The 24,216-nt window shown below is 63.4% G+C and overlaps 1 protein-coding gene across 1 annotated transcript; it reads left to right on the top strand.

The window, feature by feature from the left end:
* Positions 1–19,822, top strand: DBH (dopamine beta-hydroxylase). The gene is made up of 12 exons (XM_039255180.1): positions 1–346; positions 3,053–3,199; positions 4,758–5,015; positions 5,885–6,061; positions 6,669–6,771; positions 10,028–10,194; positions 12,892–13,035; positions 13,410–13,448; positions 14,111–14,170; positions 17,682–17,809; positions 18,208–18,367; positions 19,287–19,822. Exons 1-12 carry the CDS (start codon positions 29–31, stop codon positions 19,416–19,418), a joined length of 1,833 nt encoding a protein of 610 aa, XP_039111111.1. The 5' UTR covers positions 1–28; the 3' UTR covers positions 19,419–19,822.
* Positions 19,823–24,216: the final 4,394 nt, after the last annotated feature.

Raw genomic sequence — 24,216 nt, 5'->3', positions numbered from 1 at the left:
TCCCGGCGGGCGGCCGCGCTCCCCAGTCATGCAGGTCGCCGGCCCCAGCATGAGAGAGGCGGCCTCCATGTACGGCACGGCGGTGGCCGTCTTCCTGGTCATCCTGGTGGCCGCGCTGCAGAGCTCGGCACCCCCCAAGAGTCCGTTTCCCTACCGCATCCCCCTGGATCCCGAGGGGTCCCTGGAGCTCTCCTGGGATATCAGCTACGTGAACGAGATGGTCTACTTCCAGCTCCTGGTGCGGGAGCTCAAGGCCGGCGTCCTGTTCGGGATGTCGGACCGCGGCGAGCTGGAAAATGCTGACCTGGTCGTGCTCTGGACCAGCGGAGACAGCGCCTACTTTGGGGTGAGTTGTTCCGAACCCCCGGCGCTCCTGACCTTGTCCTTACCCAGCCCCCACCCGGCCTTCATCTTCCACTCACGCCTGGCACCCCCCCGCCCTTAACCCAGCAAAGAAAGCCCTCCCTCCTCCCCCTTCCTGTTTACTCTGACCTTAGCCAAATTTGCGCCCCAAGCTTGGGTGTCCCAGGGAAGCCAATCTGAGGACAGAGCGGGAAATAGATGTCCTCCGCGGTCTTTGACCGCACATGTCCGGACAGGACGCGGTGTCCTGAGCACACTTGTGCACTTGCCACACACCTGCCAGGTAGATGAAGGTAGGTGAAGGGATCTGCTGCCCCCCATGAGGGCGGACCTCAAGTCCCCCACCGGCACCAGCAGCTCCCAGTGCACCCTGTGGGCCTGGTGACCGCACGTGGCCAAGCACAGCACCAGGGCGCATGCCCACGGCCCAGGACGCAGCACCCACAGGCCTAGCTTGCACCTGCGGGCGTGAGCAGGGGCGGACGCAGGTGTGGTTCGTGGTACAAACCTAACCGAGCTGACTCGAAATGGGAGGTGCCCTTGACTTGGTGCTTCCAAAATTTACCCCCTTTCTTTCTTTTTTTTTTTTTTTTACCGTAAAGGGCAGAGGAAGGGGAAAGTTTCCCTCCAAACCAGAGATAGAGGGGCTTTCGGGCCCTCAACAAGCTCAAGGGAGGTGCGGGTGGGCAGAGGCGGCCCTCTGCCCTGAGCCACTGCTCCCACCCTTGGCCCCAAATAGGCCTCCTTGGGGATGAAACTTAGCTCTCTCCACAAAAACAGACACAGGAGGGTCTAACTTCTTTGTCTTAAAATTTTTTAAATGTTTATTTATTTTTGAGAGAGAGAGAGAAGGAGACACAGACCCAAAGTAGCTCCAGGCTCCGAGCTGTCAGCACAGAGCCCAACGCGGGGCTTGAACCCACGGACCTGAGCTGAAGTCAGACACTCGGCTGACTGAACCACCTAGGTGCACCCCCACCCCATTTTTAAAGGTCTTTATCTGTGAGCAGTGGGCTTTTCTTAACCCGTTTACGTGGGGGAACCCGCAGAGGGGCCCTGGGCCCAAGACTCTGTTTCCTCATCTGAGGAGTGAGGACAGCAATCCCTCTGCACCTTTTTGGGTCCTTGTGAATTCCCAAGGAGCTGACAATGGCCGATATTTCTGGAACCCAGCTGTGCTCCAGCCAGCCCCCCCACCCCCCAGGCCCCACTACTCAGCAGGTCACAGCTTAGGCGGGAAGCCTTTCCGGGAGAGCCGGAGCCAGACGCTTGGGCCGCCCAGGCAGAATGGGGTGCAGGCGCCGGGTTGGGGCCCAGAGCGGGCTTGCTGGGCTGCACTGTCTCCCCGCTGTAAGGATACTCAGCGGCCTGGGGAGGGGTCATGGCCAAGAAGGACCTGGGGCAGCCCCAGCTCTGAGCCGTCAGCCATTCCCGAGCGAGCAGTGGCGCCTCTGATCAGGAGCAGGCATGCGGGCCGCGGAGAGAGCCCGGCGACAGGTGACATCGCCCTCCCGCACACTCTGTGAGATTAATTTGCACAACAAATTCCTGCGCAAACAAATGTCAGCCTTGTTTTTCCTCCGTTAGCCGTATGCTCAACAAATACGTTCTAGATTTCCAGCTGAACTTACACTAACTTTCTGCCTCTGTTTTAAAATTAGGCCTGCAAATTAGCCGTGTCTCTTAGCAGGGATTTCACTGTGGTGCTTTCCTCTAGGGAAAATTTTGCAAAACCTTTTGCAGGTTTCTTTCTTCTCAAGGAGATGGAGCAAACAGGCTTTGGGCCTGGATACAGGTTAAAAAAAAAAAAAAAAATCCCAAAGCTCCCGGTGTTCCTGAACTGGAACAGAGGTGGGGCGGGCAGGGGGACCGGCTGGCCAGAGGCTCTCCTCTCCCTCCCCTCCCTCCCCTCCCTCCTAGCGTCCTCTGCAGGTGACTGCTTTCTCTGCACTGGCCTGCAGACTAGGCCTGAGAGCCGGGCGCACAGGAAGCAGGTAGCGGCAGGGGGCAGTCAGGTCAGCCACCCACTAAGGACCTGGCAAAATGCAGCAGGCCCGCTTCCTCCCTGGGCCTCAGTTTACCCTCTCCAGGCAAGGCTAGGGCTGGGCACAGTGAGTGAGGGGGTGCTCACTCTCAGGGGTGTGTGAGGTCAGGGACGGCACAGCTGGCTTGTCCCTGGCCTCCCCCCTCTGCCCCAGTCTCCACGAGCTGTCGTGACCCCTCCCTCTGCAGACTGGCGGGGGTAGGCGGTATTTGTGCCAGGCGCCCACTGCCAATGCTGGTACCTTCTTAGCCATCGGTTCCTGGGTGTACCCAGAGGTCTGAGACCCTGCTCTGGGATGGCTTCGCAGGGACAGCGTCATGTTGTGCTGCGGTGTCCAAGGCCAAGTCCTCCTCCCCCGTCACCTGGGGTCTCAGAGGCCTGCGGGCACACATCCCTCTTCTCTAACCAGCCGCCCTGAACCCCGGCTGGACTTTGAGAGCCTTGTTTCAAGGCACAGAGGAAGTGAGTGGCATTGAGGGGTGACTGCCATCTCCAGGCAGACACACAAAGTGGGAGTCACCCCCTGCCACCCTCCCCCCGCCAGCCCCATGAGGACCCCCGAGATCCACACCGTGGACCACCAGCCTCGCGCTCTGGCCGTGACGCTTGGCGCCTTCTGTTCAGAGTCCATACTTGTCACGGCAGGATGCCTGGAGTGACCAGTGGGGACAGATTCACCTGGATTTCCGGCAGGATTACCAGCTGCTGAAGGCGCAGAGAACCGCGGAAGGCCTGAGCCTGCTCTTCAAGAGGCCCTTTGACACCTGTGACCCCAAGGATTACCTCATCGAGGTGGGTGGTGGCGCCCCGTACTCAGGAGATGGTGGAGCGGCGGCATCCTGGGGCAGCTTCCCTGGGCCTGGTCCGCGCAGGGAGGGAGCCAGGGAGGGATCCCAGTGGCGGCTGGGAGGGGACCAGAGGCCGGCTCCGTCATCAGCCTGACCCCTTCAGGAAGCATTCCTGGATGACACAGCCATGTGGCTCTAGATGTGGGTCCTGCCCCCAAGCCTCTCAATGTGGGGCCAGAGCCATCTTGCTGCTGGCTTCCTCTCCTCCTGGCCTGTCACCTTCAGGTGGAATTGTGGGAAGAGGCCAGGACGCCTGCTTTCCCAACCTGCCCTGTTGCCCACCGGCTGTGAGGCCTGGGGCAGGCCCCTCACTCCCCCAGACGTCCTCGGTTTACCCACCTGTGAAGTGGGGGGGAAGGGAGAGGGCAGGAGGGCCCGAAGAGCCCACCAGCTCTGCCCAGGAGCTCAGAGCCACAGCGGATCCAAAACCACCATAGGCTTCTCACGCTGCCCCAACCCACCCGCTAAAAACAACCCATCGTGGCCTTGAAGACAAAGTTCTTTTAATTTTCCAGCGTACTTTGACCTTGGTCTCCTTGTGTCATCTTTATGGTATGGCAGTGACGGGCTGTGTGGCAGACAAGGAAACTGAGGCCGGACAGGGGAAGGATTTGCCCCGGGCCCCACGGAACGGTGGGACAGGCCACGGAGGCCTCACGCCCCTTATCTGCCTTCCCTGCGGACGATGCCAGGTCGGACGGACGCCGTCCAGGCACTTTGCAAGGCGTCCCGAGATGTGCACATGTGCTCGGCTCAGGGCTTCGGGGCTGGTGTTGGGGGGCTTCTGCCTGGGGCTCTGATGTCTTCTTTGGCGAGAGCAGCTCACAGGGGCCTCAGGTTTACGTGGCCATAAACTCAGACAGCAAGCAGGGGCCGCCCATGAGGAACACAAACCCCACACAGACACCCACCAGTGCCCAGAAAACCACGGAAGGTATTTTCAGGGCCACACGCCACACGTGGATACAGGCTTGCATTCGTAGCAGCACCGTGGGGGAAGCCAAGCCCAGGCTCCTGCCCTCCTGGGGTCTGTCTGTGACCTCGAGCACAGTGCTGCCTAGAACTTTCCACGTGTGCACCGTCCAGCACCAGTGGGACAGCACAGCTCTCCAAGTTCAGGGTTACTCTTGAGAAGCCACAGTGTGGTCTTTTTTGCTTTATAGGGGCATTGACTCCTCACCCTGAGCTTTTCATGGGCCCGGAAGTGATGATCCGCACCTTGTCCCGGTGACCTTGGGGGCGGTGGAGGGGGACAGATATCTGACTTAGCGAATGTGGACAGAACATATTTGGGAAAAAAAAGTGTATTTGATGCCTGGTGCCAGCTGCAGGCTGTGGGGTAATGAGCCTGGCTCAGCCGGGTCCTCGGGGAGCCTTGAAGACACCTCCTTCACAGAGACCCGAACCGGGCATGCTGCCTGCCAGGTGAGGTGGGCGGAGCCCCGGCAGCCCCCGCTTACCAAGGAGCCCAGCTCTGGGGGGTCTGGGTGTGTTGGCTGCAGGATGGCACCGTCCACCTGGTGTACGGGATTTTGGAGGAGCCGTTCCGGGCGCTGGAGGCCATCAACATCTCGGGGCTGCAGACGGGGCTGCAGAGGGTACAGCTGTTAAAGCCCAACATCTCCGTCCCGGCCTTGCCCGCCGACAAGCGCACCATGGAGATCCGTGTCCCAGACATCCTGATCCCCAACCAGGAGACCACCTACTGGTGCCACGTCGTTGAACTTCCAGATGGTTTCACGAAGCACCACATCGTCATGGTACCTGGGTCGGGGGCGGGGGGCGGGCACATGGCGGGCGGTCCGGGGCCCGGGGCCTCGTCCCAGCTCCGCTTTCCACCTGGGGCCTCCGAGGGGTGCGGAGGGACGTCCCCATCCTGGAAGGCCGTCCGTGGCTCAGCTTGGACTGGATGTGCTCTTAGCCACAAGCATGCTTTGACCCCCGTCACCTGTCATCCTGTCACCCTGCTCACACCCACCCTCCCCAGGCCTCTGTGGCCTGACTTCCAGACTGGACCGAAGGACGCTGACTCTGCCTGTCTATCAGGTCACAGCCCCCTCCACGAAAAGGCAGCTCAATTCCGATCTCAAGTGCTCTAAACACCCACCCAGAAAGATAATGTGAGGGTGGTAGCTGTGGATTGTCATCTGTTTCCCTGGCCTGGCCCGGCGGGGAGGTGGGGGTGGGGTGGGGGGGCGACAAACTCCTCCCCACGCACTGTTTCCAGCAGTGACAGTGCAGCCCAGAGAGGCTGTGTGAGTGCACAAAGGCCCACAGGGGTGGCCGGCCTGCTCCCTGGGCTCAGGCTTAGCCTCGGGGCTGCCTCTATGTCCTTGCCCAGGACAGCTGCCTTCCTGTCCTCACCGCATCAGGAAACGGTTTGCCAGGGTCCTTATCCCCTTCCCTCTGGAGCTCTGTGTGGGCTTCTGGAAGATTCTGCCTGGGTTCAGGTTGGTGGCTCCACCTTCCAATCCCTGGGCCCCAGAAACTCCTCCCTTAACCCTCCCATTTTACAGATGGGCAAGCAGGGGCCCTGCGGGGAGCTGAGCCCTCCACCAGGGGGTGAGCAGGCTGCTGGGGAGGGGACCGCCGCCCCCGCGGGCTCAGCGCCCTCCCGCCCTCCCCCTAGTACGAGCCCATCGTCACTGAGGGCAATGAGGCGCTGGTGCACCACATGGAGGTCTTCCAGTGTGCCGCCCAGTTCGAGACCTTCCCCCGGTTCAGCGGGCCCTGCGATTCCAAGATGAAGCCCCAGCGGCTCAACTACTGCCGACACGTGCTGGCCGCCTGGGCCCTGGGCGCCAAGGTGCGTGCCCTGCAGCCCTCCCCCGGCCTCCTCCGCGCGCCCCCGGGTCCCACCCCTGCCACGCCCATGTCCCCCCCCCCCCCCGGGCTCCTCAGTCTGAGAGGCTCCAGAGGGTGCTGGCGAGGCGGCCAGAGAAAGAGCCCCCCCCCACCCATCACCCCCGCACCCAGCGCTGCCTCAGTTCTGCTGCTCTCGGGCCGGGAAGGCTTTTCCCAGCCTTGGTTGCTTTTTTATAAAAGTGCAAAATCCCAGCATAGGTACTTTGTTTCCCCACTGGACGTGGGGTTTTGTGCACGGGGTGGTCCTGGCTGGTGGCCTCCACGGGCTGCCATCAGCTGCTCCCTCCGCCGACGCAGAGGGTGAGGCAGGGCCAAGCACCAGCTCCCCCTACTCCTGACCCCGAGTCGAATAAGACATCCGGGCGGGCTGGTCATGAGCTGCCCGTCAGCGGGAGAGCAGCGTTTGGATCCCACCCGGCAGCTCAGGCCTCAGCGGGTGGGCGGGTTTGTCCCGACCCGCGTCTGGGAGGCCCGCGTGACACACCAGCCTGCCTGTCTGGGCTTCGGTGCCCAAACTGCCTGGCTCGCCACCTTCCCCCACCCTGCAGGCCTTTTACTACCCGGAGGAAGCAGGCCTTGCCTTTGGGGGTGCCGGGTCCTCCAGATTTCTCCGTCTGGAAGTTCACTACCACAACCCACTGATGATCCAAGGTAGGGAGCTCTGAGCGTGCATTTCTACCTCTGTCCTCCCTTCGGAAGCCTGGATCAGCCGTGTCCAGTCTGGAAGGGGGTCGGGGTGTCTGTTCAGTGCTGGGCCCAACTCCCCGAGGTCCAGCCTCCTCGTATGACCCATCAAGACATGAGAGCCCCTCACGCCCTTCTTTCTGTTCCTCTCCCATGCCTGCAGTGGGCTCCCTGGGGCGGGGCCCCGGCCGCACGGCTCACCCCTGCACCCCACGCAGTGGGAGGCTTGGCACCCCCATCTTCCTCGAAAGTGCCCACTGCCAGGGCCACCCTCTGGGGAAAGGCAGGCAGAGGTTTCTTGCCCATTTGCGGATGCGGAAATTAAGGCCCGGGGGTGAAGGGACTCCAACCAGCACCACCAAGTGAGCAGGCGGGGCCAGGAGCCCTGGTCTGGGCCGTGGGCAGCCGCAGCCACGTGGCCGTCCAGTGGCCGACCCCACGCTTTGAACTGGCAAGGTGGGTGGGACTCCAGGGCTGTACGGAATCACTTAGACGCTGGTTCGGTCCAGCGGCCCGCCCTCCTCCCCACACCCCGGGGTCACTAGCCTCAAGGTCAGTGAGGAGAGGTCCCAGGCCAGAGCACTGTCCCCGGCTTCCCTGGAAGTCTGACTTCTGTGAGGCCGCTCAGACCAGTAGCTGCCTCTCGTCCCCAGTTGTCCGTAACCAGGCGGCTGCCAGCATCCGGGCCCGATGGCTCTGCCCTCCCCACACCTGGTGGGGCCAGAACGGGGCCCCCTGGCGGGATGCGGCCACTCCAGAGCCAGCACGCCCCCCACCTCCGGCGGCCGGCCCCCTGAAGCCACGGCCCCCAGGGCCTATCTGCAGGTCAAGGGAAGAGCTCGGGTGTGGGGGAGGGCAGCATTTCTGGCGGTGAGCTTCCCCCCTGCTTTTCAAAGCACAACAGAGCAAACACAGGCTGGAGCCCGCGTGCGCCCATGGGCCCGATGTCCCCGCAGTTTTGTGACGGGGGTGGCAGACAGTCGGCTTTGCCTGTGGGGCTCCTCTAACTGACCCTCAGCAGAGGCACGGGGCTCCTGTTGGAAAGGCATCTGAGGCTGGCCGGGGCCCCGCAGGGCAGTGCTGTCGTTGATCCATGAGGTCTGCCCCGTGCAGTGCTGGCTGCTTGATCAGCCCATGCCTGCAGGTGACGACGACAGTGGATATTTAGGACGATGCCAGCTGATGTCAGATCAGAAATGGAGACGTTTCCCTCTGCACCGGCGCCGCCCCCCACCTACGGCCACACGGCCCTGGTCCTCTCGCTCTCTGTCTCCTTTTTTTTAAAGGGATGCTTGGTTTCATTTGTGCATGTGAGGAGCAGAAATAGCCTGAGAGATCAGAGCAGGAGGTTCAGGCTGGGCCCCAGCCCGTCCCTCCCTAGCCCGGTGACCCTGGCGGGGACCCCGCCCCCCCCAGCATGCAGCTGTCCTGGGGCTGGGAGAGCTCGGGCATGCGGCCCCCGGCGGGACGTGGGCACCGCGGGTGTGCTCCGCCAACGGCTGCCAGTGAGCTTCCTCCCGGCGACATAACTAGCGCTTGCTGCCACCGCCGGAATTATCTGTAGTGTGCACGGCGCGGGGCATAAGTCAGCGCGGGCTTTAGCGTGATATGGGATTTATTGCTCATTTAAAACCTGAAAGCAAATGGATTTCTGAACACTCCTTAAGCGTCAGGGAGGTCTGCCTCTTCCTGATTATCTGGTTATATTTATGGATCCTTTGCCAAATATAAGGATGCTCTGTCACTTCACAAATCTGGAGACGGGCCGCTCTTCTATAAATATCAAAATGCCACAATTATTTCATTATTTAATCCCCATCTGAATTTTAACCAATTGCATCTCCCTTTTTATTATTATCCTCTGATGCAACCAGCCCAGAGATACAGAGGCTGAGTTTGGACATCGCATGGGGGCGGGGGCAGGAGTTGGGCACGGGGGAGGCAGACGCAAGAAGGGGTGTTCGTGGCCCCACCTCGAGGCCAATGAGCAACAAGATGGCCAGGGCCCCTGGGAACGCCCTGGGCTCAGATCCCAGCATGGCCGCTTTCCAGACCCGCGATCTCGGGCAGGGTCTCCAGCTCAGGCTGCGAGCCTCAGTTTCCTCATCTGTAAATTGGGGCTGATGATTCTTAAGTGACACGTGCTCCTCTGCCCACGTCCCAGCTCTGCAGTGCATTCTGAGGGGTCGAGCCACGTCCAGCCACCCCATCTCCCCCGTGGGACCAGCCCAGGTCTCTGCCCTCACACACTTGGGGCCTCAGCTGACCAATTCCAGGCAGGGGTAGGGCAGGGGCTACTGGTGGCCACATGGTTGTGTGGCTGTGCCTGTGGCCACCAACATCCCTGACCTCTGACCACCAGCTTCCTGTGGCTGCTGGGAGGCCCACCCAGGGAGCCCATGGACTGTCCAATTAGCAAACCACAAGACGAACCAGCCAGTGTGGCTGGACAGTGATGGGCAGAAGCCCTGAGTTCTCCTTTGGAAGAGCCTCTTGAATTTGAGCCCAGAGAGGCCCAGAGAGAGACAGTGACTTGTCTGAGAGCACACAGCACACTGCTGACCAAGTGGAGTCTGGGGTCATGCCCGCCTGCCCCGGGGCCCCACGCTCTGCTCTAGTTTTCCTGTGATGTCCTCAGCGCGTCAGGGCAGTGGTCAGAGGAGCCAAGTGGGGGCTGCGAGAAGAATGCCTCTTACGTGTCTCTTGTCAACTTTAACACGTTTACCCACGTTTGCCGGGGGGCAGAGGCTCCTCAGGGGGCCGGGTGGATGCCGTTCCCCGCCCTCCTAGTTGCACAGAGCATCCGCAGGTCGTCCCGCGGGCGGATTCCAGTTCAGATGCCTCTGAACGTGCGGAAGGACATCAGAGCATATATGCAAAGCCACCCGAGGTAGCGCCAGCTTCCTGGATATCTCGCAGGCGCCTCACCCCCACTCACTCAAAGCTCTGTTGTAGTTACCCGCCTTGATCGAGTCTTTCCAAAGCATCAACTCAGTTTTCATAGAAACAAGGGCTCTTTCTCTCCACGTGGGTGTGGCGCAGAGCTCGCGAATGCCTGGCATAAGCAGGTGCGGGAGCGGGGGCAGCTGGCTTCGGGTGCACGCCCCAGGTGGGGGCAGGGGAGGGGCGAGGCGGCTGGGGGTCCGCTGGGGCCGGAGCGGGAGGCTGACCGGCGGGGGCTGCTGCGAGTGCTTCCGCTCCCCTCCGCCCGTCTTTCTGCTAGGCCGTCGCGACTCCTCGGGCATCCGCCTGTACTACACGGCCACGCTGCGCCGTTTCGACGCGGGCATCATGGAGCTGGGGCTGGTGTACTCGCCCGTGATGGCCATTCCCCCGCGGGAGAGCAACTTCGTCCTCACCGGCTACTGCACGGACAAGTGCACCCAGGTGGTAAGTGGGGCTGGCCGGGCACCTTGCCCTCCCTGGCCCTGGTTCCGCTGCCGAGGCCCCACGGGAGGTTCCCACTCGGTCTACACCACGTGCCGGCCAGCACCTCCTCCCGCCGCACGGAAAACGAAGCTCTCATTCCGCAAGTAACATAGACATGGCTTCACCCCTAAACCGCAGGCATCACGGCTGCAGCACGCTCTCCCCCTACCCCCAAACACCCCGATTTCAGCTCCTTTGTGTCCCTCCAGACTATAAATCACTACGTGCCCTTATATGTGGTGTCTAAAAGCAAACAGACCGAACAGGAAGCATTTGTCCTATAACCTGCCTTTTGGCGGCTACACAGCCTTACCCGGCGTGGTTTCACTGTGGACCTCACCGGGGCCACCCCGCTGCGGCCAGGGGGCACCGATCTCGGGGCCATGCAAGGGCACGTGGGGCACAGGTCGGCACGTAGACCCCGGAGCAGACGGCGGGGACCTCGCTTCCAAAGGAGCGGCAGTGACCCCCAGGCTCCGTGCCCTCGGCGCTCCCCGGAGTCATCCGGCCCTGCCTGTGTGCACCTGCCCTGACTTCTCACTGACGGCGAGAAGGACACCCTCACACACCAGGAAAACATTCTCTCAGGTAGTGTCCAGAAAATGCCGTGCACAGAGGACGCGAGCTTCAATTTGAAAAAAATCTCACAAGATGCCTTCCAGAAAGTGAATCCGATACCTCCTCCGGCACATGGTACGGGCGGGTGCCCCGTTCCCCGGGGCTGCCTACCCCCCACATGATCAATATTTTAAATATTTCCTCAATCACTTGGAAAAACACCTCACTGTTGTTCAGTGTGAATTTCCAGACTGTTCGTAGAGCGTGAGGCTGAGGGCCCTCTCGCCCGTCCCGCGGCCGTGCGCTGTTTCCTGGGAACATCTGCTCACAGCCTTCGTCCCGTTTCCCTAGTGGGTCGTTGGCTCGTCTTCCTTTTCGTATCTAGGGGTTCTTTTCATTTTCCGTCTGTGGCGATTGCTGCCGACGCTTTCTCCCGCGCCGCTGGCTTCCCACAGCGCCCGGCTAGGTGGGCGCTGCCCCTGACCCCAGCCGAGGAGCCGGACCGCGAGCACGTCTCTGACTCGTAGCGCTGTGGCCCACGGCAGCAGGCGGCTTTGCGATGCGGCGTCCAGTGCGCGTGCCTGTCCAGTGAGGTGACTGCACGTGGACTTGTTCTCCACGGGGCCCCCGAGCTTGCGGCTTCCCGCCATGAGGGAGCAGAGTGCCCTCGAGCTGGAGAGAGCAAGCCGTCAGCCGTGCGGGAGATCAGCTCCTTTTCCCGAGACTGGCACCTGGTGCGTGCCCGGAGCTCCCATCAGTGACACTCTGTGGCCGGGCCTGGGGCTGGGGAGCGACCCACCGACGGCGCACCTGGGAAAGTGGCCCGTGGCACTCTGGCCTCTGGAGAATGCCTCTAGCCGGCATGTTAGGAAACATTCTGTCGAAACCAAGTCCCCGTGATGTTAAGGAGCGCATCCTAGACCAGCCTCAGATACTTCACCATTGGGAAAGAAGAAGCTCAGCCTACCCTTCTTCCCCTCCAAATGGGACTTTAGCACGTCACCGAGGGGCGTCAATTCGGCAGCCGAAAGGCTGGCGTGGTTGACACATCTTGTCGAAACGGACAAGCCAAGAAAAAGTATGGCGTCTGAGACCACAGGCCCCAGGACGGCACGTTTTCCTCGTCAGACACCCACGCCTCCGGGCGAGCAGAGGCTCCCAATTGTGACAGGCGTGGCCGTGAGGCTTCCCAGCCTCAAATCATTGCGAGGGGCCAGAAGTTTCCATACGGCCAAGCGCAGGACAGCGCAGGTGGAGGGTCAGAGGGAAAGCATGAGGTGAAATCAGCCGACGGGCAGAAATCTCCGCAGCCCGGGGTCACTTGGTAACAGAGCGTGGCCACAGGAGCCCCAGAGCCGCTGACAGCGTGGACGGTGCAGCGCGGAGCTCGGTGGGGTGCCGTCAGGGAGGCGGCGGGTGGAGAAAACACTTCACACGTGGAATCGTTCTAGGAAATGGTCGAAGGCAAGTCCACGTGGAGCGAAGGAGAGCGCCCTTCCTCCGGGAATCCCCTCGTGCCTCAGTGGGGAGGCAAGGTGGCCCGATGTGAGGGCTGGCGGTCCCTTCTGAGGGCCAGCCGACAGCTTCCACGCTCGGTGCCACGGCGGTCAGTGCCATGTGACCGTGAAGCAGGGGAAGGTCCCCTGTGCCTTGTGAGGCCGTGCCACGGGGCAGCTGCTGAGGCTGGCGCCCAGCAGGCGCTGGACAGGACAGCCTAGCCCCCGACCTGAGCCTGCAGAGCACGGGAGCCACACTGTGCTCACCCGGGCGGCCCCTGTCCCCCGGGGCTCCCCTTGAAGTCCACTGAGTGAATGAAGAATGGACGGAGCAGCCAGAGGAGGAGGAAGGTGGCCGCAGCCTCTGGGGGCTGTGACAGTGACATCACTCTGCGGCAACTCCTTCCCTACTGACTTTCCTGGTGGGGACTCAGCCGTCCAGGGACGAAGACGAGGCTGGACAGGGTGGACGTTCTGGGCGGGTGGACGCGGCGTCACTGTCCCTGGGCCCATGGTCCAGGCCGGCGGCCAGCGAGAGGGCAGCGGGAGGGCGGGTTCAGGGTCCCCCACGTGCCAGGCCCTGACCCTGCCCCTCCCCCCCCAGGCCCTGTCTCCCTCGGGGATCCACATCTTTGCCTCTCAGCTGCACACACACCTGGCGGGGCGGCAGGTGGTCACCGTGCTGGTCCGGGGCGGCAGAGAGAGGGAGGTTGTGAGCAAGGACGACCACTACAGCCCTCACTTCCAGGTAGGGCCGCCCGCCCCCGGGGCCTGTCTGGTGCCCAGGCTGCGGGCCTGTTGGGCCTTCTCTGTCCCCCGGCCGCAGGAACGCGCCCACGCTGGGTTCCTGCCCCCCCGGGCCAGGCCCAGACACCTGAGAGCCCGCGACAGCCAGCCCTTCTCCTCTGGGGAACCGGTCCAAGGGAGGGACAGGCGGCCTTACGATGTAAAGCCCGTCCCGGATAAGCACCTTCCAGGCCCAATCCCTTCCTGCCCGGCGGCCGTGCTCAGCCCGTCCTGGCTTCCCCCCAGCGGGCCAGGAGCACAGCCCCAGAGGGCTGGGGAGGAGAGGCGGCTGGCGGCTGGGTCTGCAGCCCTCTGAACCCTCCCCTCCCTTCCCAGGAGATCCGCATGTTGAAGAAGCCGGTGTCTGTGCACCAGGTGGGTGCCCAGTTGGGAATGGGGAGGCCGGGGGGCTGGGAGTGCTCCCCACAGGAGGTCAGAGAGGCACGGAGGATGGCAGAGGCCGTGTGAAGGTCTTCTAGAACCGCGTCCATGCAAGGCAGGGGCTGGGGCCATCCCCAGGTGAGATCCACCGGGGACGTGACAGAGGACCCAGAGCAGGCAGCCCCGGGGTGGGGGGCGGGCGGGGGGCGGGCGGGGGGCGGGGCTTGCATCCTCCGGCCTGGTCAGCCGGCAGCAAGCCCCGCGCTTTCGAGCTTTCGGGAAGGACAAGGAAATGGGGGTTGCTGGTGGGGCCCCTGATCATGCAGACGGGGAGCCCGGGCTCAGGCAGGGGCTTGCCCAAGTCCACCCACGGGTGCGACATGGCCCACCAGGCTGCGCGGCAGTCCTGCCCGCCTGCGGCCCATGTGCTGAGGGGCACGGAAGCCGACACCGGTGGGTGCTGGGTCCCTGGGAACACCCAGATTTTGACTCTCACTCGTGGGGGGCCCGGAGGCCACCATGGGGCCCCTCAGGAATTGATGGATGACTGCGTGCCATGGCGCGTGCCAGGGCGTGGTCCATCACGGGAGCACAGGTGCGCCTGTCACCCCCACGTGGGCGGACGCTGACGGGCGTCTCTTGGCTTGGCTGCCCAGGGGGACGTGCTCATCACTTCTTGTACATACAACACGGAAGACAGGAATCTGACCACCTTGGTGAGTCCCCCTGACTTTTCCCTGCTGCCTGCTCCGGGGACGTGTGAGGCCTGGGGCCGGGGGTGGGGGGGGTCCCCTTCGGGGCTTTTACCCTTTCAGGAGGACAAGTCTTAACTCATTACCTAGAGGTTTGCTGGAGGGCAGGGGGTGACATCCCCCATTCATTCAGTAAACTGTCGGTCCCCGGGGTAGGGCTCCCTCGGCCAGGTCCCCCCGGGAACTTGGGAGAAGCAAACTCTCGCAGGCTCCACTCCAGACCTTGAGTTGGAACTTGGGTTGTGACACGTGGCGGCCCTGGTTTAAGAAGCGTCCCCAAGGCGCTCTGCTGCCTGCCGGGGTTTGGAGCCTCAGCAGGAAGATGTCAGCCCCCGGGTACGGACGCCGGGATGAGGGCTGTGGCTGACCCCCGTCTGTGCGGAGCTCCACCGGCCGGCGAGACAGGCGCGGGGAGCAGAAGCACGGAAAGCCGGCACGGTGCACAGGGCCAGGGGCCAGGAGGGAAGGCGGGGCGGCGGGGGTGGGAAAGTGACCTGTGCCCGGGCAGAGGGGAGGCTGCAGCAAGGGTCCGAGGACCGAGCCCCCCTCAGACCCTAGGTGATAAGCCTGCAGACTGTTGGTGGCAGAAACACTAATTTTCATGCCATTCCCTTCGGGGCTTTTTGCACAGACAAGTCTGCCCGGGTGTGCGGCTGACTGTGCAGGGCAAGGGTGTGAATGGATTCATCTGGGCTGCGCTGGGGGTAGCCCGGGAGGGGACACTGTCTTCAAGGCAGGTTCTGCGCCCCGCCACCCGGCCGGCGCGCTCTGCGGAGTGAAAGCCGGTGCTGTTAATGACCCTATGGGCTCAGCGGGCATCAATCAGGGCTGGCCTGGCAAACTGGCCTCCCGCTAACACGGCTTTGCTAATCGTCCCGTTGATCACTGTGCCCCCCGCCCCCCATCATCCTGGGAACCACGAGGCTCCCGGCGGAACAGAGCCGGGGCTACAGGCGGAGCCCACGGCACTGCTCTCTCTGTTTTCCTCCTGCTAGTGAATCCTTGGTGTTTTCTCAAACGGCTCTAGTGAGATGTAATCCACACACCAGACAGTCCGCCCATTTAAAGCGTGCCGTCCAGGGAGGTTCTAGGCTCTGCACAGGTGTGTGCGACTGTCCGCACCGTCAAGGTTAGAACATGACCTCTTTCCCAAAGGAACCCTGGCCCTTGGCCCCTGAGCTGCCCCCGTCCTGCCTCCCATCTCTGTGGGTTTGCCCACCCAGGACCCCTCCAGGTACATGCAGTCCAGCATCACGTCCCAAGGGTCCGTCCGAGTCGTAGCGAGCGTTAGCTCGTCTCTGCTCTTCACGTGCCGCTCCGGGGTCTGCGCGGACCGCAGCGTGGCCCCCCTGTTCTCCAGTGGTGACCATTTGACTTGTCTTCTCCTGTTCAGCCTTCACACCAGTCGTCAAGGGAGGGGTCTCTGTGTTTTCACGGTGAGAGCTGAGGCTCCGAGACGGAAGACACTTGCCGGGGGTCACACAGCTGATAGCAGGCCCTGTGCCCGCAATGCGCTTGACACACGACCCCTCCCTCCCTCTGGCTGTGGGGTGACAACTTCTCTGGGTCCTTGGTCATTAACTCGGGGAGTAGGAGGCCTTGGCAGGCATGCAGCCCTGACCTAAACCCCACACCCCCTTCTTCAGCCTCCAGGAGGGGCTCAGTACATAGAACAGCAGCTGCTCCCCACGGCCGGGCCCCACGGCTCCCCCTGCCCAAGCTTAGCGCCCCTCTAAGCCCCACCGGGACTCTGTGCGGCAGGCGTGGGGGGAAACGGTGCTGGGGGAGCAGCGCAGGGCCCTCGGCCCCGCAGGCAGTAGGGCTGGTCCAGCTGCCGAGCCCGCACGGGCCGACTCTCCGTAGCGAGCTCTGAGCCCTTGTACGGTGAGCCAGGCCCCTGGAAGGACCATCATACGTGCCCATTCTGCAGGTGAGCTCACGGGGGGGGNCCCTCGGCCCCGCAGGCAGTAGGGCTGGTCCAGCTGCCGAGCCCGCACGGGCCGACTCTCCGTAGCGAGCTCTGAGCCCTTGTACGGTGAGCCAGGCCCCTGGAAGGACCATCATACGTGCCCATTCTGCAGGTGAGCTCGGGGGGGGGGGGGAGGGACCCCCCAGGCCCACCCCCACCCAGTGTTACTCCCACGGTCCTGCCCCGCCTGCCTCATCGAGGTGAACTGGTGTCAGGTCCCAGGATGTTCAGGGCAGGTGCACCCCAGGTGTCTCAGACGCCACGTTCTTCAGGCCAAGGCCCCAGCTGCCCCGCTCCCTCCTCTCAACTGTCACCATCGCCCTCGCCCAGAGGGACCGAGGAGCAGGGCAGCTGGGCATCCCGGCAGGCATGGACAGCCCTCGCGCCCACCCAAGAGACGGGGGCCTTTGTGACGTGATTTCCGTCCCAAGGGGAAGGCAGAGGGAGGGCTCTCACGAGCAGAGCGCAGGGTGTAAGGGGCCCTGGAACCAGACGAGGGGGTCAGGCGGTGGCCGCGGGGCCCTGGCACCCCGGGGAACCAGAGAACAGTGCAGGTGACACCGTCCGGTCGGGGCCACCCAGGAGCCGGGCAGGCCCGCTCCTGGGAAATCTGCTGTGTAAACGCGCTGCCCTTCTGCAGGGCAGCGTCCACACGGGGACGGGGCTGAGGTGGCCTTCAGCTGGGCTCTTCACATACTTTGTTTCTGCTGCCAAGGAGCACGCGCCTCTCTTCCCCCAACACTCCCGCCAGCCAGGTGCCCCACCCCCACCCAGGCGCACACCCATGTGCCCAAGGAGCCAGGAGCCCAGCACTTGGCAAAGGCGGGCAGGGCAGTGCCACCGGGGGCCTGGGCTGGCTGTTCCCTGTGGCCACTCGGGGCGTCTCCCCCAGGCCCACTCCCTGCGCCGCCTGCTCCTGCTCCTCCGGGGTCTAGGCTCCAAGGACAGGGACCGGGCCAGGGCCCTGAAGCCCAAGGCCGCAGGGAGAGCCCCCTCTACCCTGTCCCACACGGCAAAGCTGCAGGGTGGCCCTGAGAGGCCGCCATGTCCGCCTCAGAGCCGAGTTCTGGAAATGACTGGTGGACGGTGCCCACTCCACAGAGCGAGGGGAATTCTTCCCAGCCGTCCTCCGTCTCCAGGCTCTCACGGGCGAGGGGACCCCGCCTCAGCCACAGTTGGGAGGTTGTGTCCACTCAGGCCTTGCTCCTTACCTTCCCTGGGACTCAGTTTCTGTATCCATAAAATGGGTGCACTAATACCTCTGTGTCCTCACCCTGTCATAGTCTTTTTCTTCCTAACACTTGCTGCCGCCTGAGACACGGCTCCTGGCGGGCTCATTTGCTGTCTGTCCCGTCAAGGGAGACGGGGAATCCCCAGAAGGCAGGGACTTGGCTCACGTGGAACGGCACCTGCGCTGTGCAGTGGGTGAACGCAGTGAATGAGTCTGGAAGCCTCAGCATCCCCGCACGAGGCACGGGTCCTGACGGGCGTCTCCCCATCTCGCAGGGGGGCTTTGCTATCACGGAGGAGATGTGCGTCAACTACATCCACTACTACCCCCTGACACAGCTGGAGCTCTGCAAGAGCACCGTGGACCCGGGTTTCCTGCAGAAGTATTTCCACCTGGTGAACAGGTGAAGGCTCCGCGGGAGCGTGCTTGAGGGGGTTCCCGTCCCCGGGCTCTGCAGAGGACGCCCCCGTCAGGCAGCTGGGCAAGAGTGACGCGCCCAGGCTGAGTTCCGGGGGGCAGGGTGAAGACGCACGAGGCCGCCGCACCTCCACTTCCTGTACGGTGCCCGCGGCAGGCATCGCTAATCGATCCCCATCCTCTCGCCTTGCTGAGCCTGGAACTGGCCTGAGGAACCCTCTGGGCCCAACCCTGGAGCAGCCGTTCCCAGGCATCGCTGGCGTGGAGGCAGCGGGGTTGGGTGGAGGCGGCCTGAGTCCACCTGCGGGGGGTGGGTGTCACTCACTGCCACCCCATCGGCCCCACCACATGGCAGGCTGCTCGTTCTCCCCACCCCCCCACCAGGTTCAATGATGAGGAAGTGTGCACCTGCCCCCAGGCCTCTGTCCCTGAGCAGTTTGAGTCGGTGCCCTGGAACTCCTTCAATCGCGAGATGCTCAGGGCCCTGTATGGCTTTGCCCCCATCTCCGTGCACTGCAACAAGTCTTCGGCCGTTCGCTTCCAGGTATGTGGGGGGGGGGCAGGTGGCGCTGCGGCAGGCCACCCGCGCGAGGCGACACCCCCACACCTTCCAACCCCCAGCCGTCTGCAAGTCCCTGGGTGTGCCCCTGTGCACCCCTGGCCCCCACGAGGACCCCAGGATGGGGCTATAGGGCTGCGCTCCAAGGAGCTGGTCAAAACAGTCCCTCAGAACAGCTGGAGAAATCGGGTGGTGGCAGACGGGCCCAGACAGGCTGATAGAACTGATGGCCCTCTCCCAGGCGACATCGCATCCCAGGACTAGTCTTGGGGGTGTGAGTAGGGCACCGGCAACACCCCCAGAGTCTAAAAATAAAGTGCGGGGGCGGGGGGCAGGCGAGAAGCCAACCAGCCTGAGGCTGCTGGCTGGTGGGGCCTCCTTATCTGGGACCCACTGGGGTTCGAGGGCATCTCATTTATTCCCGAGAGCAGAGAGGGTGCTGGTGGAGGCCTGGCTGGTGCTGAGTAGGGTGTGGGGAAGGGTCCGCAAGCCTGCAAGTCTGGGAGACAGATTTCCCGCCTTTGGGAGCCGCATTAATGGCCGAATCATACATCCTGGGCCCCGAGGGCAGGGCTGATGCTGGCCCAGGAGGGAGATGCGGTGTGGACGTCTGATATGGTTGGAAACTCGGCATTTGGGGCGGGCTTGTTGGGGAGGAGGGGCTGAAAGCTCAGCCTACACCCAGGGGTCCTGCTTGCTTCCGCTGGGTGGCTGTTCAAGCGAGGGGCAGGCAGGGCGTGGGGGCTGGGGTGACTCCAGCTGGAGGGAAGGAGGGTGAGTTGGGTTTGGGATAAGGTGAATTTCAGGGCAAGAGTCCAGGAGGTCATGGGAGAAAGTCGCTGGGAAGATGTTGCCTCATCTCACCCCTCCAGCCTCAGTTTACCTCCTGGTCCTTTCCTCGCAGGGCGAATGGAATCTGCAGCCCCTTCCTGAGATTGTCCTCAAGCTAGAAAAGCCCAGCCGTCACTGCCCAGCCAGCCAGGGGCAGGGCCCCTCCGGCCTCACCGTGGTCAGCATCGGCGGGGGCAGAGATTGAGTGGGGGACGGTCTCTCGCTCCCAGCTCGGCGCCGTGGCTGTGGAATCACACCAGCTCTGTGCACCCCCACTCTTTGAAGACCCCCTGCGGGACAGCTCTGTGTGCCCAGGATGAATGGGCAGAGCCAGCCCCTGCCTGAGACCACGGTCCATTCTAGCGTTTGCCCCTCAAGGATCCCCCTGCATGGCCGAGAGGGTCCTGTGAGAGTCCCTTTGACCCACCTGGGACTGGGGCGACCAAGGCCTTCTCTGCACTCCCCTGGGTGGCCCAGAGCCCCACCTACCGCACTGGGAGGGGCTGGTCCTAGCTGCGGGGCAGACCCCCCCACGGCCCCCCGTGTCCCCAGCCCCCAGCGACGGCGATCTGTGTTGGTGCATTGGGTACATGTGCTACTTAAACATTTCCCTGCAGAGTGGCTCGTTTGTCACAGTGGGCGTCTTCCCTGCCACGGAGGCAGGACAGCCACTTAGCTAGTTAGAGATTTGCCTGGGGAGGCTGCTCTCTGCAGGGTAAACAGATATTTTCGCCCACCTAAAGGGAAACACTAACAAGCATCACTAGCCCTGAAGGGTGAGTTGGCAGAGACCCAGACGAGGAGCTGGGTGCCAGCCCCTCGGGGAAGCGGCACCATCAGCCCCGCGGCTCTCCTCGGAGGCAGTGGGACAGGTGCCTAACAGACTGGGCTCCGGAGCCAGGCCCGCTCTGTGTGGGCTTGGGTGGGCCATTCCACCTCCCTGACCCTCAGTCTCCGCATCCAGAAAATGGGGCCAATGCCGTTGGGTGAACGAGACCATGAAGCTCACATGTGGGCCGGCGCCCGGGGACGTCTAACACAGGGTGGCGTGGCGCCGCCCCCTGGGAGGGGCCTTGTCTGAGCCTCCTTTCTGCGTGGGCGCTCTGCCCCACGCGTCCTGGGTCAGTCTCCACCTTCGTCCCCTCTGCGCTGCCTCCCGTTTAAGGCCACGTTTGGCCCCTTGCTGGTCTCTGCAGGGAGGGACAGATTTGGCCAGTTCAGCAGAACGCCGCACAGCCTCCAGGGGAGCGGGAGGGTGATGGATGGGCCTCCCCGTGCTCCTTGCTCAAAACCCGGCAGCTAAGCGGCTGCCTCTCCTTCTGAGCCACTTCATTATAGACAAATGGGCCCAGACGCTCTGCAGTGCGTCGTATAAATCACGGCTTCCCGCGCCGTAAGTCACGGGCACGGTCACTGCAAAGTGCCAGCCCGACAGAGGCTGGGGAGCCGGCCGGCCCTCCGTCATCTTTATGGCCTGGGAGGACATGTGGGGGAGAGGGGCGGGCCTCGGGAGGGGGCCTGGCGCAGTGTCCTGCCCAACAAGGCCCCTTACCTCCGGCCGGCCGTGAGGACTGCCAGACGGGACAAAGGTCCTGGTCAGCCGGGGACTGTGGGAGAGGTGCCAGGGGGACCCTCAGACGCGGCGAGCCCGCCTCACACCCCCTGAGCCCTTCCTGGCCACCGTCACTTCATTCCTGAGCCCCTCGCCTCCCCAACACGGCACCTTCCCTCCCAATCTCCCCAGAGGAGAAGCGCCTCACCCAGGGTCCCGGGACGATTAGTAGTGACAGGGAAACACACCCTTCCAGAACTTTCTGCCACCCAGATGCCAGCCCCTCCCCCCACCACTTCTCTCACTCTCGCCCTCTGGGGCTGGTCTTCCTCTTGCCCCTGGGACAGCCTGCGTGCTTCCTGCAGAGACCCCTGCGTGCACCCTGCCCCACCCTGCTCTAGCTGTAACAGCCCCCCCACACCCCTGGATTATTGCATCCCTGCCCTTGCTAAGAGCTGCCCTGGTGTGCACTCTGGCTCTGTGCCAGCCCGTCCAGCAAACCCACAGCTTAGCCGTTTCTGCTCCCATCGACACAAAGGGAAACTGAGGCACAGAGCCCTACAGTTAGGTGCTGGGGTCACCCAGAGGGAGCCATGCAACCTGGCAGCCACCCTGGGTATGTCGACTAGACAGTCTGGCCTCTCCACCTCCCTTTCCTCAGGCCGTAGGCACCATCCCTGTGCCCTGTGAGGGCTCAGCAAGGGCGTCTGGGAGAACCGATTTATTACCTGAAAACAACCTGTCAGGGTGAGGGGTGCTACTGCGGCCCAAGTCCCTCGAGCGACCTTCCAGGCTCGTCTGAGCAGCCTGGTGGAGGAAGAGTGAGGGCCTCACAGCCTGCAGCCGGGGTTCCCATTCCTCTCTGCTGTGTGGCCTCGGGCAAGCTGCTTTCCCTCTCTGGGCCCGCCTCTCTTGCTGCCCATTGAGGGGCAGGGGCTGCTAGGGTGACATGAGCCATCGGCGGTGAAGCGCCCTGAGCTCCAGGCTGAGGTGTGCTCGCCCAGCATCCATGCTGAGAAGGGGTCTGGAGGGGGGGCGGGGGCGGGCCTTCTCGGTCTGCAGGCTCCAGCCAGAGCGGGTGAGTGCCGGCCCCAGGACGCTCCAGGGCCGTGCTGCCCGGTGCTCAGCAAGCAGCCTCATGCGGCTATACGAGCATAATCTTCAATGAATTAAGATGATATAAAAGGGGACATTTGGGTTCTCAGTCACACCTGCCACATTTCAGTATATGTGCTGCCGAAGCGAGCACACACCTGCCACATTTCAAATGCTCCACAGCTACATGGGGCCGAGGCTGCAATGCTGCAGGTAGAGAGCATTCGCTCAGCACCAGCTGCCCCAGGGCTGTGCTGCCCCAGGCTGCGGTCCCAGACAGCACCGGCCTCCCAGAGCAGCCGGGGGGGGGGGGGGGGGGGGGGGGGGGGGGGGGGGGGGGGGGGGGGGGGGGGGAGGGAACGGGGAGCGGCTCAGCTGGTTCATCGGCAAAGAGCAGCTGGGCCACCGCAGGGGGGCCGGGATGGTCCACGGATGCATTTTGGCAGGATGGGTCTCGGGTCTCAAAGGCTAAGGATTGTCCTTCAGGCTCTGGAAGGTTGGGCTTCCTGCGCCCCGCACCACACAAAGCTTCAGCAGCAGCCCCATGGTGACCAGCCGAATGTTCCCTTGGGCCCCGAATGCCCCTCAGGGACAGGCTCTGAGCACTCTTTGGCCCCCAGCTGCCAACGGCTGGCCTGGTCCCCGGCCCCCATCCATCCTGTTGTGCAGATGGAGAAACTATGTCCCAAGGATCCCGGGCGCCCCCACCTTCTCTCTGTTCCGCTGCAGCACAAGCCGAAGCTTCTCCGGATCGCAAAGCACCCATCTCGCCCCCTCCAGTCCGTGTAACATGCACTGAAAACCACGAGCAGCCTCCTGGGGCACACGCCGTTCTATTTTCTCCACCTCCCCCCCCCGCCTCACGCACACACCCCACGTTTCCCTGAATCTCCGGGAGGTTCTGGGATGGAAAGCAGCCTGCCGTGTCCCCTGAGTCCCAGGCCAGAACTTCTGTTTTTGTGGAAGATTCCTAATAGGGACTTGGGGAGCCATCAAGGGAAGATTCTGGACCGGAATCCAGGAAGCCCTCCCTCTGAGATTCGGAACTTCGGCAGGGGGTGCGTGGTGGCCCCCTTGACAACCTGACTTGAGTGGGCTGAGGAGGTCGCCCTCATCACATTTGTTCCTGAAGGTCTGGATCCAGAATGGAATCAGGACCATCACAGTTGTCCCCAAGGTGTCCTCGCCCCCCCCCCGTCCCTCCGGTCCTGGGTCTCCCCCCACCCACCCCTCTCCTGCCTCCGGTCTGAGCTGCTTATCCAGTCCCAGCTGCGGGGCAGGCCCTGGGGTAGGCGCAGGGGCGGCACCCTGAGCAGGACATGGGGTCCTCCCGGCTTCCATGGGGGGGGTGCAGACAGGGAACAGACCAAAAAGAAGCAAACAGTGCACAGAGGGCAGCGGGCAGAGCCGTAGGGGGAGCCGGCTGCGGGCGGCGGCCACGAGGGGCAGGCTTGTTGGGAAAGGGGAAAGTTAGTTAAAATACTGGGGGGAGGTGAGGAGGGGAGTCCCAGCAAAGGTCCCGAGGTGAGAGTGGGGAACAGGGTAGGGGGGAGGCCGGCGAGGCTGAGCAGGGTGGGCAGGGGCGGCGGGAGGCTGAGAGGCCAGAGAGGCTGCAGCAGGGAGGCAGTGGCTAGTGGAGGCCGGCGCAGTAACCAGGGGCCGGGGGTAGCCGTGGGGGCGGGAGCCGGGTCAGGCTCCAGAGGTACCCAGAGGGGAGCGCCAGATTCTAGAACCGAGTGAGAGGGCGAAGGACAGCAGGACCCGCTGCGAAGCCCCAGCCGGCGGCAGCCATCCCCCTTCCCAGTGGGAAATGAAAGCTTTGCCCTGGGCTTTGCTCCAGCTCCTTCCTCGCTATCTGAGAGACATGCGCTCCAGGAGGGGAGGAGGAAGAGGGGAGGGGCGGAGAGAGAGGAAAGGAGAGGGAGGGGGAGAAGAGAGGGAGAGGGGAGGAAGACCCAAAGGTCGCAGTTGCTAAGGGATGCCTCGGTGCTCATGCAGGGTCACCAGGGGCCAGCAGGTCCAGGGGAGCCCGTTCTGGGGGGAGGGGGAGGGGACGGGCGGCGCCCAGGCCCAGGGGGCAGGCCAAGGGGCAGTCACCTCCCAGCCTGGCCTTTGGAGCCCTGGGTCAGAGAGGGGCTCCTGAGCTTGCGGGGCATTTAGCGGGGGGCGCTCTAACTTGGAGCCTGAAGGACAAGGCTGGGAGCGTTCTGAGGCCCTCTGCCGCCACAGCCCGGAGCCCTCCTTCCGCAGCCTGTGGCTGACACGTGGGGTGACGGGTGGCCCTGCGGCGGCAGCGGTGGCCACACTCTGCCAAGCCCTTCGCGCCACGCAGCCCTTCACGGTCTGCTCCTTCCAC

The sequence above is a fragment of the Hyaena hyaena genome, unplaced genomic scaffold (genome assembly GCF_003009895.1).
Source record: "Hyaena hyaena isolate Hyena2069 unplaced genomic scaffold, ASM300989v1 scaffold_511, whole genome shotgun sequence".
Lineage (NCBI taxonomy): Eukaryota > Metazoa > Chordata > Mammalia > Carnivora > Hyaenidae > Hyaena > Hyaena hyaena.
Note: the sequence above shows the minus strand (reverse complement) of the source record. Positions and strands in the feature narration are given on the sequence as shown.